Source organism: Anomaloglossus baeobatrachus, chromosome 9, assembly GCF_048569485.1.
Source record: "Anomaloglossus baeobatrachus isolate aAnoBae1 chromosome 9, aAnoBae1.hap1, whole genome shotgun sequence".
Lineage (NCBI taxonomy): Eukaryota > Metazoa > Chordata > Amphibia > Anura > Aromobatidae > Anomaloglossus > Anomaloglossus baeobatrachus.
The window spans coordinates 18,933,045-18,947,508 of NC_134361.1; the positions used below are offsets into that span (position 1 = coordinate 18,933,045).

Sequence of the window (14,464 nt, forward strand, 5' to 3'; positions counted from 1 at the left end):
CACAAAGAGTGAAAAACACAAATTCCTGGAGTAACCAGTTCATTGTCCTGTATCAAGGGTTAAAAAATGACATTGCAGTACCAGTCACGACCACTAGAGGCTTCTGTGGGCTGAGGAGTTTGTGCTGTATGCAGAGGCGTAGCCCGGGGTGAAGCTCAGGGGGCGAAACATCTGAGGGTTCTCAGGGGGACCTCAGCCGATGACCGCGCCGATAGTGAAAATAAATCTCTACACAAAGACCAGCAGTGATATTCTCATTTATATTTTCTCATGGTAAAGACTTATAGTGTATCCGTAATAAAAAATGCCTGCTCTATGGAAGTCTGCGCGGGGTCCGCTTTCTCTACACAGCCTTAGACTGAATGTGTGACCTGACGTAGAGAAGAGATGTGCGCATGCTGTGATCAGTGACATGTGCGCAGCCCCATAGACTCTAACAGGCACGAGTACTATCTGTAAAAAACACGGATAAAACACGTATGAGAAAAAATGACATTGGATGAAGTCTAAAGGGACGGTTCCACTTGGGTACGACTCGCGCGAGTCTCGCATCGTATCACCCGGCGCGGCCTCACACTCTCCTGTTAGGAGCCGGTCGGCTGCATGTATTTCTATGCAGCTGCACGCTCGTGTCCGGAGAGCGTCAGGCCGTGCCGGATGATACGATGCGAGACTCGCACGAGTCATACACAAGTGCAACCGTCCCCTAACTCATAGCGATGGCAGCGAGCACAGGAGCCGGGGCTGTATCAGGAGACTCTGTAAGGTGTAATGCTGCCTCCCAGCCACACTGCTCAGTATTCTTGTATCATTTCCACCATGCTGCTGTTCACTAGTAGGTGTTTTATCTCACTCAGGTGCTGGATTCACAGTTACACTGCTCAGTATTGCTATATAATATCTCCCATGCTGCTGTTCACTAGTAAGTGTTTTATCTCACTCAGGTGCTGGATTCACACCTACACTGCTCAGTATTGCTATATAATATCCCCCATGCTGCTGTTTCCTAGTAAGTGTTTTATCTCATTCAAGTGCTGGATTCACAGCGACACTGCTCAGTATTGTTTTATAGTGTCCGCCATGCTGCTGTTCCCTAGTAAGTGTTTTATCTCACTCAGGTGCTGGATTCACAGTGACACCGCTCAGTCCTGCTGTATAATGTCCTCCATGCTGCTGCTGCTTCTGAACATGTGCTGGATAGACACAGGCGAGCAGGAATCCCTCATGTCTGTGTGTGCTGTGTATGGGAGACATCTTGCAGATGATTTCCAGGCACTTGCTTGTGGATAACTGAAGACTAGAGAAACTGTAAAGTCTAGGGAGGGGAAAACTGGAGAGAAATGCAGAAGACAAGTGATATAATGGTCAGCAATGGTTGTATCCCTCATTAGCGCACACGACGGATTCTGAGACTACAGGAGCACTTTAAGGTGACACCGCCGCTCCACAAGAAGCCCTGTTCTGCCCTCGGCAGCTGCGAGGAATTGCCGCGGTGTTAGTTTTCCTATGACGTGGTCCTCACTCTCGAATAAGATGAATTCTTCTGCCTTGTACGTGGCTAATTGATAAGAAGCCTGAGCGCGAGACGCAGCGAGACCCAACAATAGCCACTAACGCTAAATCACCAGTGTAAGAAATAGCTCCGGATCTCGGGAGAAGATGGAGCCATTATCCCGGACCCTCATCACCATCTGGTGACTGATCCTGTGACCGTGTCACCACATCCCCCCTCGTGTCATTATCGCTGACAATCAAGTGACACACGTCCACTGCGCGGAGCCGGCAGCTGGGGAACGGCTCGTCTTTACAGGACGTCTATCAGGAGGACTTAAAGGGGTACTCCCATCTCCAAGATCCTGTCCCTATATGTAGAAGGTGTAATAATATTAGCAAATATCTCCAATTAGAAATGTAGTATAGTTCTCCTGATTAGCCACATCACTTACCTCATGTGCAGGGCATTGCAGTAGTTTAGGTCTGATCTATCACTAGAACCTCCCCCCAAGGTCCATGTGGTACATCGCAATCAGCTGTTTTAATTCCATGGTGCAGTGAGTGAGATTCGTAAAAACAGTGCGGTATATATCACATACAAGAATATCTGTACTGATACTGACCGCCATATTGTCTTTCTTTGGCAGAAATATGCCAAATTTAAAAAGGCAGAGAAATATGCCAAATTCTAACCATGACACACCCAATATGTACACTATGGCTTCATACTAGTAATATATACTTTACTATTATACCATAGGGTCCAGATAAATAATGCCCTACAGTGACCAGATAAATAATGCCCTATGGTGCCCTGATAAATAATGCCCTACAGTGTCCAGATAAATAATGCCCTAAGGTGCCCTGATAAATAATGCCCTACAGTGTCCATATAAATAATGCCCTACAGTGTCCATATAAATAATGCCCTACAGTGTCCAGATAAATAATGCCCTACAGTCTACAGTGTCCATATAAATAATGCCCTACAGTGTTACAGTGTCCATATAAATAATGCCCTACAGTGTCCATATAAATAATGCCCTACAGTGTCCAGATAAATAATGCCCTACAGTGACCAGATAAATAATGCCCTATGGTGCCCTGATAAATAATGCCCTACAGTGTCCAGATAAATAATGCCCTAAGGTGCCCTGATAAATAATGCCCTACAGTGACCAGATAAATAATGCCCTATGGTGCCCTGATAAATAATGCCCTACAGTTTCCAGATAAATAATGCCCTACAGTGTCCATATAAATAATGCCCTACAGTGTCCAGATAAATAATGCCCTACAGTGTCCAGATAAATAATGCCCTACAGTGTACGGATAAATGATACGCTACAGTGCCCAGATAAATAATACCCGACAGTGTACGGATAAATGATACTCTTCAGTGCCCAGATAAATAATACCCTACAGTGTACGGATAAATGATACGCTACAGTGCCCAGATAAATAATACCCTACAGTGTACGGATAAATGATACGCTACAGTGCCCAGATAAATAACGACCTATGGTGCCCTGATAAATAATGCCCTACAGTCTACAGTGTCCAGATAAATAATGCCCTACAGTGTCCATATAAATAATGCCCTACAGTCTACAGTGTCCAGATAAATAATGCCCTACAGTGTCCATATAAATAATGCCCTACAGTCTACAGTGTCCATATAAATAATGCCCTACAGTGTCCAGATAAATAATGCCCTACAGTGTACGGATAAATGATACTCTACAGTGCCCAGATAAATAATATAAATAATACCCTGCATTGCACAGATAAATGATGCTATACAGTGCCCAGATAAATAGATGAATACATAGCAGTGCCAGGCCGCTCCACGCATCGTCCAGGTGATATCCGCACTCACTTTGGGCATACATTGCTTATTTGTGCAGTGCATGGCTGAATGTGCAGCCGGGGTTGCATTGTACCATACTTTTCCATCATGGTGGAAATACTTGTGTTCATTAATCTATGGACTTTATGGCAGATTTTTATTCCATAGCAACATAAAGAGGAAAATATCCTCCAAAAATTATTACTTACAGCAAGATGGGCTGCAGTGTGTACATCGCCCAGGCCAAAAACTAGTGCTCTACCAGGATACAGCTAAACCCCCACTAAAGTGGAGGCATCACAGGTGCAGGAGGAGCAAATCACATACACTTCCATGGAATGGAGGAGGGCGATTGCTGGATGGTAAAACTGCACACTAGTGGCTTGCATAGAGCGCTGTTCACATGCAGATAACACAGTCACAAACCCGCAGCCTATTAGGTGACGCCCTTCTATTAGATCAGGCGGGCTGCCAAGCCGTACCCCACTGTGTATCATGCACGGACAGACACTCTACAGTGCAAGGCCCAACAGAAAGAGGCCTGGCTGTATCCTGTACAAAAAAATAAATATGAGGTTTTTGTTGGTATTTATGGCCATAAAACGTAAGCCTACACCCTCGTCACGGGACCTCATGTCTGTAGGTCCCTACACTAAATATAAACATAGCAACAAAAAGAGGAAAATATCCTCCAAAAATTAAGTATTAGGCTAGGTTCACACTTCCGTTGTTTTGCATCAGTCACAATCTGTCGCCTTGAGGAATTACGGTATCCTCTAAAATATTTTGCAGGAATCCAGTTTTTCCCCATAGACTTCTATTAGTGACGGATTGTGACTGATGATGCTGCGTTGCATCCGCTGCGTCGCGGTCAGTCGTTTTTTAACTGACCGCCGGGCGGGAGCAACGCAGCATGTAACGTTTTTTGAGCAGCGCGATCCGTAGGATTTCACTGCGCATGCTCTCTCTGGCTCCCCGCCCCCGTAACCAGGATAAACATCGGGTAACCAAGCAATGCGCTTTGGTTAGTTACCCGATATTTACAGTGGTTACGGGTGCAGGGAGCCAGTGCTGGTAACCAAGATAAATATCGGGTAACCAAGCAAAAAGTGCTTTGCTTTTAGTTACCCGATATTTACCCTGGATACAGTGTGCAAGGAGGCTGACACTTCACCACTCGGCTCCGCCCCCTTCCGCACTCCGCATGTGTACACACACTCACACACACACACACTCACACTCACACACACTCACTCACTTGTCCCCAGCCCTGCAGTCCCCGCGGCACTGACGTCCTCAGCTCCACGGCTCCGCTCGGCTCCGCCCCCTCGCGCTCCACCCCCTCCCGCACTCCGCATGTACACACGTATGTAGACACACACATACACACATACACGCTCACTCACTCACTCACCTGTCCCCAGCCATGCAGACCGCGGCCCTGACATCCTCAGCTCCGCCCCCCGAACACAATGGAGTCTGACAAAGAAATTCTTTTCTTTGTCACCGTTGTCATCCGTTGTACAACGCATCAGTCACATGCGTCAAGCAACGCATGTGACTGATGCAAAACAACGGAAGTGTGAACTTAGCCTTACTTACAGCAAGATGGGCTGCAGTGTGTACATTTTTGGAGGATATTTTCCTCTTTTTGTTGATGCATGATACACAGTGGGGTACGGCTTGGCAGCCCGCCTGATCTAATAGAAGGGCGTCACCTAATAGGCTGCGGGTTTGTGACTGTGTTATCTGCATGTGAACAGCGCTCTATGCAAGCCACTAGTGTGCAGTTTTATCATCTAGCAATCTCCCCCCTCCATTCCATGGAAGTGTATGTGATTTGCTCCTCCTGCACCTGTGATGCCTCCACTTTAGTGGGGGTTTGGCTGTATCCCGGTAGAGTTCTAGTTTTTGGCCTGGGCGATGTACACACTGCAGCCCATCTTGCTGTAAGTAATACAGATTTTTCTTCCCCTTTATTCTCTATGGAGTAAATGAAGCTCTGAACTCTTCATGCAGCTCAAGGTCGGCACTGCAGGATGACTTTGGACATATCGGTGCCAACCTGGCAGCGGCTGTGACTTCCCCACGGCTGAATCGCTGGGTATAACACATTGTGTAACTGATCGCACACCTATGTGATAAAGGTCATGTAAGTGCACGCCTCGCCCTATGACGCAGCTGCACAGTCACCTCGTCTGATCAGCCACAAGCAAATATCTGCACTAAACGATGGAAAATATCTCCACCGCCGGAGGTAAATATCTCCACCGCCGGAGGTAAATATCTCCACCGCCGGCTGCTGCAGAAAAGGCCGCCACATTGTGGAAAGTCTGGTTTTGTGGAATAAATGTCACATATTTTCAGGCTCATAAGTGACATACCTGTCCCCGTACGCAAGCAGAACAGGTTACACCGGCGGAGCCGCGCGCCGCGCAGAACGGGTCTAATTATGGACAAATCTTGTTCTACATATACAAAGTACAGACAAAGGTGACAGCGGGGATAAGGGCAGCAGCAGAGCCACGATGGTGGTGGACCCAGCAGCTGCAATGTGACCCCGCAACCCAGGGGGCTTCATCTAACCTCACATGTAGTGCTCAGGTAGTGATAATTAGGAGTTATATCATGGATTTGGTGGATTTTGCAGCTCGCATATGGCCACCACAAATAAGGAGACTATTAATAAATCCAAAAAGATATCAGTAAGAATTGAGGTCTGTGCCAGGTCCTGAGATGAAACCACCAGGATCAGCCCGGTGCAGGCTCGGAGGTACAAGGTCTATCTTCTGTCCTCCTTATGTTCAAATGTCATCGCCTGGAGTTGGTCCATTATTGGTCACATAAACCAACTTTGTAGCAATCGTGGTCAAAGAACTGGTCATGGAGAATGGACTTGTCTTGGACCTGAGGGAGCGCTAGCTTTTCGATGGAGAGGTGTAGACTGTATATATTGAAGGTGCCACCTTTTGGTGCCAGTTCACATCCCTACATCCACTCTTCAACGTGGACCAGGTAGCGTTACACGGAGTTTTACACAAAACTCACCGACTGTCACACATTGCAGATTTGTACACTCTGACTGATGTTTTTTTCTGGTATTTCTGATCTACACTGGCAGACTCGGGCATCGACCGGATGTGTGGTCATTCATAGACAGGCTAGCAAAAGTTAATGTCCACTTACCTGCTTCTAAGGCTACTGGGATCACATATTGTAAGGAAGCCTATCATAGCTGCTCCTCTCATACTTAGGCTGGAGGAGACCTTCCACCAATGCCCACTATAGCTTCTGCATGTTGGTCTGTTTGTTGTGGTGTCCCAGATTTTCTGGAGAGAGAGTAGAACGTGCTTGGTGTTGATGAGGAGTTTACCCGTCGTCTTGTTGTTTCCTCCCTGCTCTTTTGTTTTCCTCCTATTCTCTTACACCTCTGTGTATGCATAATGTGTGACAGTGTTTTAGTTTCCCCTGTTTCTCTATTTCTGTGGGTTAAATCACATTCCTTTCCTGGCCTCCCACTGGGGGAGAGGGATGTGGTATAAAATTAGGGCTAGTCAGGAACAGGGCTACAAAGGAGACTCAGACATCCCCACCATTAGGGGTATTTGAAAGTGTGGATAGGTGAGGACCCCCTAGTCTGACGGTCAGCTTAGGTGACTCAGTTTCTCACTATCCCCATAGTCTCCTATGGGGAGCCTTCATTGTGGAGACTTCATTGTGGAGAACTTAGTCCTCACGTTTTTGTTAGCTATGTCCATCCTTATCACAGGTCCCATGATGTGGTCAATCTTACCTGAGACCTCATCTTCAGGAGTCTCACAGCATATTTACAAATCTTACCCCCTATTGCTGGACCAAGAGTTGGCCTGGAGACTTTGAACCTTATTGTTGGGGTCTTCTGATTTGGAAAACATTTGATCTCCATTCTGTTAGGACTAAGAAGCCCCCACCCCACCCTCACCCCTGCTTATATTCTTGCATAACCAAGAAAACATTTCTTCCAAGCAAATAGGAGCAGTTTGGGGGTCATGATACTCATCGTCCCATCATAACATGGACCATTTGAAGGTTTAGAGTCACGGATTCATAAAAGTTGAGTGTCAACCCCATGTCCCAAACTGTAAAGCTACAACTTTCATCATTCTCCGACACCGACAGTCAAAAAATATGAAAAAATAAGAATGGAAAATAAACAAAATGGCGCAGACTTTCAGGCAGTAGGATTGTGCCACATTTAATATGCCCGGCTTTTGGGCTTCAAATGGTCCTGTGTGTTCTTCTAGAAGACGTCTCGCTGCCACGGAGAGAGCGGTGACAGCAGGGGTGGCTGACAGCTCAGTACGAAGCTCCATGCTCCAGGCGTAATCGTACTCATAATGTACTGGAAGCAGAAATGACACTTTATCTCATCCCACTGTCAGGAGATAAGATTCTGTTCGCGTTATCCGGCCGGCTGGTGACGACGAACTCATCATTATCAAATGTTATAATCCAATCATTCTCCGGCCAGGAATCCAAGATGATATCAGACAAATGTATAAAGTCTCCATGAGGCGGTCGGCGAGCAGAAGATCGATGATCACTAGGATGATGCCACCTTTATTAGACGTGATCAACGGGGCCAAACCAGCCTCCATTATGGTTGGGTGTTCCCTTATCTTCCATGGAGACTTGGTGGTTGGACCTTCAACAATCCCAAAAATGCCACGTCTCACTCCTGACAAACAGCTGATGGGGGAAGCCTCTACCCGAGAGAGGTCCTCATGCTCTATAGGAATCTCATGAAAGCAACCACCTTACATGGGAGATATGGAAATTGTGGTCTCACCTGATGACCACATATTTATGGAATACTCTGTCCACGGGAAAAAGCCTGCTGGCCAAAACTGCCAGAACCGGCCGACCATCTAATATGTACAGGGGTCTCCAGACTCTGGTGTTGGCAGATGTTTGGGGAAGGAGGGATCAAACCCTGGATATCTAAATGCTGTATCTTTTTCTTCAAGGAAAAAACAAGCTTCCTTTGGTGTTCATTCCATATGGAACACATGCACACTCGGCTAGGCAGAGCATGCATGTGAATATTGGCCTATCGCCCTATTGCTGCATATTCCCGATCCCTTATTTCTAAAAGGAGATAATCTGTCACAAAGAGAATTTTTTCAAGCATCGCCAACTGTCATGGCGATGTCAAGATCTGTGGTAATTATAGATTCTGGCACTCTGTCTGCCAACGTCTATGATGTCTGTGATCAGCACAGGAAGATGCAGGCGTCAACCTACAGACTTAAGGCCCCGTCACACGCAGCGACGTATCTAACGATATATCACTGGGGTCACGGCTTCCGTGACGCACATCCGGCATCGTTAGCGACATCGTTGCTAGTGACACTCACGAACGACCGTTAACGATGGAAAATACTCACCAAATCGTCCATCGTTAACGCGTCGTTCCTTTTAAAAAATCGTTGATTGTTGAGGATGCAGGTGGTTTGTCGTTCCCGAGGCACCACACATCGCTACACGTGACACCTCGGGAACGACGAACTGCAGCTTACCTGCGGCCGCCGGCAATGCAGAAGGAAGGAGGTGGGCGGGATGTTACGTCCCGCTCATTCTCCGACCCTCCGCTTCTATTGTGCGGCCGCTTAGTGACGCCGCTGTGACGCCGCACAAACCGCCCCCTTAGAAAGGAGGCGGTTCGACCAGCAACAGTGACGTCGCTAGGCAGGTAGGTCCGTGTGACGACTGCTAACGATATTGTGCGCCACGGGCAGCGATTTGCCTGTGACGCACAAGCGATATTGCTGCGTGTAACACCCCCTTTAGGCAGGCTAGCAACAGTTAATTTCTGCTGGGCTGATTGTCAGTCTCCTGTAGTCACATGATGTGGGAGAACCATTCACGTTTGCACCTCTCCTATATATACTGGCTGGACTATTCTATTAATGCCAGCTATAGCTTATCTATACTGATTTGGTGAGGTGTTGTGATCCAGATATACTGGTGGTTGGTGTGCATTATTGCTGTAAGTGATTGTACTGTTAACCCCTGTTTTCTTTTTGTTGCTGCCTTCTTGCGCTTGCTTTTCTCCTTAGACTCTTACTGTTTATCCCTGTGAGTTTGCAGTGTGTCTGAGTTTTGGTTCCCCCCCATCTGTCTTAATCTGCGTTTCCATCACACTCCTGCCCCTTCTTTCCCTGGAGTGGGAGGGGGTAACAGATTACATCTGGTCAGGAGAATAGTAAGGTATGGGACTCCGGTGTCTCCACCTTCAAGGGTAATCCACAGGTCAGGGATAGCCTAGGGTCCCTGAGCATTAGGGACAGTATAGGTGTCCCCTGTCCATCATGTGGTGACATAAGCTGCCCCTAGCCGTAACTGGCATTAGCATTCTCCCTTCTTCCATTTCTAGACACATGAACTCACAGCCGAGCTGAGCGTACATACCGGGCTAGAAGAAATATCTGTTGGCCAAAAGCTCATTTGGCCGACAGTTATCTGATGTGTGTGGCCAGCCCAAGTGTATGTAAGGGGCCAGGTGCTGCTGGACACCTTCACTGTCACTGATGTCTATAGAAATCCAGTCCAATCTATGCGAATCCTGGCGGAATCCAATAAGTAGGAACGATTTATCTCATTCATTTTTCTGTCTCTTCCAGGTGAATTTCATCTACAGACCCAGGACACAAAGCAAATCGCAGAGGTGGGGTCGGATACTTTCCTGCCGTGTACCCTGTCCTCTGCGCAGGGTCTCGCGGGGTTGAAGGTGCGCTGGTTCCGCTCTCTTTATGTCACGACGGTATTCGAACTGAACAACGGGAAAGAGGACAAAGAGCGGCAGAATCTTGAGTACAGCGGGAGGACGGCGCTACGAGGTCAACCGGCCTCTGGGGACCTGACCCTAATACTGCGCAATGTCAGCCTCAGTGACGCAGACATGTACCACTGTCTGGTGGAGAACAGCAGCAGCGAACACTATCAAGAAGTGGTCATAGAGCTGATTGCCATAGGTAAATGTGGTGGCGGGGGTCATCGTTGTTCCTCGCACTCTTCTATGGGATGAGGTTAGAATTTGAATACTAAGTAGAGATACTGTCACACATCCATGAAAAAAACTCACGTGTTGCATGGTCTGTTTTGGATATCCGTATGGCCATCCATGTGTCTGTGTGTGTCATCCATGTGACATCCGTGTGCTGTATGTGTGACATCCATGTGACCAGTACTAGAAAAAAATGAATGATACTGGTATTTCGGTAGTATTAATTGCACCAGAATTGGCACATCTCATGGATGCGCCACTTCTGGGGCAGCTGTGGGCTGCTATGTTTAGGATAGGAAGGGCCAAATAATCATGGACCTTCCCAGCCTAAAAATGCAAGCCCCCAGTTGTCTGCTGTCCATTGGCTGGTTTTGAAAAAAAATAGGGGGGCACCTTACTGTGTTTTTTTTATTAGTTTTTCAAATAATTTAAAAAAATCAGCATGGGATCCCCTCTATTTTTCAAAACCAGGCAAGGTACAGCTGAGGATTGCATCTCGCAGCTTCTGCTGTACCTGTGCTGCATATGAAGGTTATGGGGAACCCCACACCTTTTTTTTTAAATTTATTCATTATCTATCCATCTATGAATCACGTGGACGCGCATTTGTTTCACGTTGACACACGGTCCATGTGAAAATATGGGGTTGTGAAGATCTCTATTAACTTTCATTAGTATGTGTGTGAACGTGGCTCCAGTACGGACACCACACGTACGGGACACATGGAGATGGGAATGAGGCCTTAATTTGTAAAATGGTGGTAGGTATTTTTGGTGATTTGCACGAATATAATCATAAATAGTCCAAATTTGCTGGTTACATCAACTTCCTAAAAGTTAATTCGCTCATATCTCTTCAGTTCATCGAGAAAAAGGGTCCTATTAAGTGAGCATCTTCTACAGGACAGAATAAGAATGAAGAGGCGCACGCTCTAGCCAGTGACGTTTTTGAGAATTTTATTTTAGCCCAATCCTTCACTTTACTATCTAAACTTTTTTGAGGGACTCATGGAAGCTTTCCACTTCAGACAACAGAAAAATCAACAGCCCATCGTCCTGCCTTCTATTTCGATCTTTATACTTCTCGGGCAGGACTTTGACTTTTTGATCAATCCATTCTTCTACTCGTCTTCATCCTTTTCCTTCTGTTCAATTAACCTCGATATCCTTTAATGTGTGATCCAATGTTTCTTCACCGACCAGCGTCCAGAGCATCAAAAATATCAGAATTCCGGTCAAATCATTCATAAACTTAACAAGACATCGGAAACTTTCCGCTCTTCACTTTTCAAAAACATTCTGAATTCTTGTGTTATTCTTCAACCTCACGATCTTCTGATTTCTGTGAAATTATCTTTGTCTGTCAAGGTATTTGCCGATAACATTTTTCCGCTGGAATTCACACGTCCAACTGGTGTAGGACTCCATACATTAGGCAGAGGGTGTAGGAGACGGGAATATAGTCATCAGGTATTGACACATATAATCATACGCTGGAATTTCAGGCCCTGGCATGTCACATTTTGTAAGTTGATGGCACAGCGCCGGTCTGGCAGTCAATATTCTTGGCAGCGTGCTCTTCTTGAATGTTTTAAGTTGCTTGTTCCTGGACTCACTTCACACAAGTCACAACAGAGTCACTCGAAAGAACAACAGATAATCCCAGAACAATTATGGGCAAATCCTCAAGATCTCATCAAATCCAAATAAGCATGAATATAATTACATAAATTTACAAGAATGTTGTAAGTTGTAAACATCCTTCTTTAGAATCCACCTGGAGGATGTCAGCACTAGGTCTTAATAATGTAGGGTTACTGGAGGACACACGTCTGTCCAGAATAGGAGCATGGACCCTGGGGTTCTACAAGATCTGTCTTACCAATATTAGGTCCCTTGATTAAAGCTTTTAGTGGAATGACTGAAGTCCAAAAAATAACTTTTGTCTCAGTGTACAAAAACTTGCTGACCAGTTTCAAGTTTTTGCTGACCAGTCTCAAGCTTTTGCCGACCAGTCTCAAGTTTTTGCCGACCAGTCTCAAGTTTTTGCTGAACAGTCTCGAGTTTTTGCCGACCAATCTCAAGCTTTTTCCGACCAGTCTCAAGTTTTTGCCGAACAGTCTCAAGTTTTTGCTGAACAGTCTCACGTTTTGAAGAATAAAGGAAACGATCCAGCTGAGTGACCAGGTGATTTATTCAGTGCAATTCAGACATGGCATAGTCGTGGTTAACGCGTTTCTGGCTTAACGCCCTTAATCATAACCATGGTTATGATTAAGAGCGTTAAGCCAGAAACGCGTTAACCACGACTATGCCATGTCTGAATTGCACTGAATAAATCACCTGGTCACTCAGCTGGATCGTTTCCTTTATTCTTCATTGCTGCGGCCAGGGCAGGGCCGGATCCGAGTCTGAGACGTGGTGAGGTCAGACGTGGGTGAGCTGGATTCCTTCATAAGTCTCACGTTTTGCATGATTAAGGACTTCATTGTCTGAAACATGTTTGCGTTAACTGAGATATATCTGTTTTTACCATCTCATTTTTTCATTTGCTATGTTCTTAATATTTTTTTGGAATTAAACTTTTTTGGCTTTTACATTTCTTACACTATTCTCATTGGATTTTGCACAAGAATCTTCCGTGACATCCCTCGCTGTGGAGTGTGGTGACCTCTTTTGGCATTGCTTTTCATTAGTCTCAATTATGAACCTGAAATCATGATTGTCTCTAGGACCATGTTTCTAGGACAAATGAGAAAAACACATTTTTTGGCTTTGCAGTAGCATCAATCTAAACTGTCAGGGTAGACCAAGCATATGGGAGAGAGATGGCGAACAATGCACATGGAAATTGTTTTATTTCCATGTTCTTGTCGAGCTACATTGACGACAGTTCTGAAATTACATGGCTGCGACTTTAACTCTCGGCATTTAAGCATGACATAGGAGGTACCACTAAATTTTCCTGGTGGTTTAGGGGGATTTAGGAGAAAATGATATTCAGATTGGTAATAGATTTTGTTCCTGGTGGTGTAGGGTGGTACAGAGGTTAATACTTTTTATCCTTTGTTGCTTAGTGTGATTTAAAGATGACCTTTCTCTTGCCATAAACATAAATATATATTTATACTTACCTGCTGTAAATGCCGCTGTCTTCCTGAATCAGATGTTGTTTTTCGTTTGCTTGTGTGCCTCTCCAGTACCAAGATTGCCCCCTCTTCCCTGTATAGAAATGTAGTCTTATTAGACAAATGGGTGTGATCCTCATGAAGACGCCCACAGAAAAGAGTTGATGGTTACGCCCACTTGGCTAGAAAGTCTAGATTTATACACAGAGAAGAGAAGGCCGATCTCAGGAATGAATCGGAGCAGGAATAATAGAAAAACATCTCCAGACTTAGGAGAGCAGCGGCATTTACAATCGGTTAAAAAATACATACAGTCATGGCCAAAAGAGTTGGCACCTTTGAAATTGTTCCAGAACTTGAAGTATTTCTCCTATAAAATTATTGAAATTACACATGTTTTGTCATATACATGTTTATTTCCTTTGTGTGTCTTGGAACCACACAAAAAAACAACAGTTAAAAAAGGCAAATTGAGCATAGTTTCACACAAACCCCCAAAAATGGGCCAGACCAAACTGTCGACACCTTTCCAAAATTGTGGGTAAAAAACTTTGTTTCACGCATGTGATGCTTGTGCAAACTCACCTGTGACTAGTAACAGCTGTGGGCAATATGAAAATTGCACCTGAAACCAGATTAAAAAAGGGAGAAGTTGGCTCAATCTTTGTATTGTGTGTCTGGTAATAAGGATGGAGAACAGAAAAAAGAGAAGAGAACTGTCTGAGGTTTGAAAACAAAAATTGTTGAAAAATATGAACAATCTCAAGGTTGCAAGTCCGTCTCCAAAGATCTTAATGTTCCTCTGTCCACGGTGCGCAACATAATCAAGAAGTTTACAAAGTATGGTACTGTAGCTAATCTCCCTGGATGTGAACAGCAGGGGAAAATTGATGAAAGTTTGTAACTCAAGATAGTCCAGATGGTGGATAAGCCCTAATAAAGTTCCAG

At 45.4% G+C, this 14,464-nt stretch overlaps 1 protein-coding gene across 1 annotated transcript in view; it reads left to right on the forward strand.

Moving 5' to 3' along the window:
* Positions 1-14,464, forward strand: part of LOC142250871 (butyrophilin subfamily 2 member A2-like) — a 62,678-nt gene that overhangs the window by 40,823 nt on the left and 7,391 nt on the right. The window contains exon 2 of the mRNA XM_075323154.1: positions 10,006-10,356. Within this exon, the coding sequence (XP_075179269.1) occupies positions 10,006-10,356 (351 nt within the window). The remainder of the gene's footprint in view (positions 1-10,005; positions 10,357-14,464) is intronic.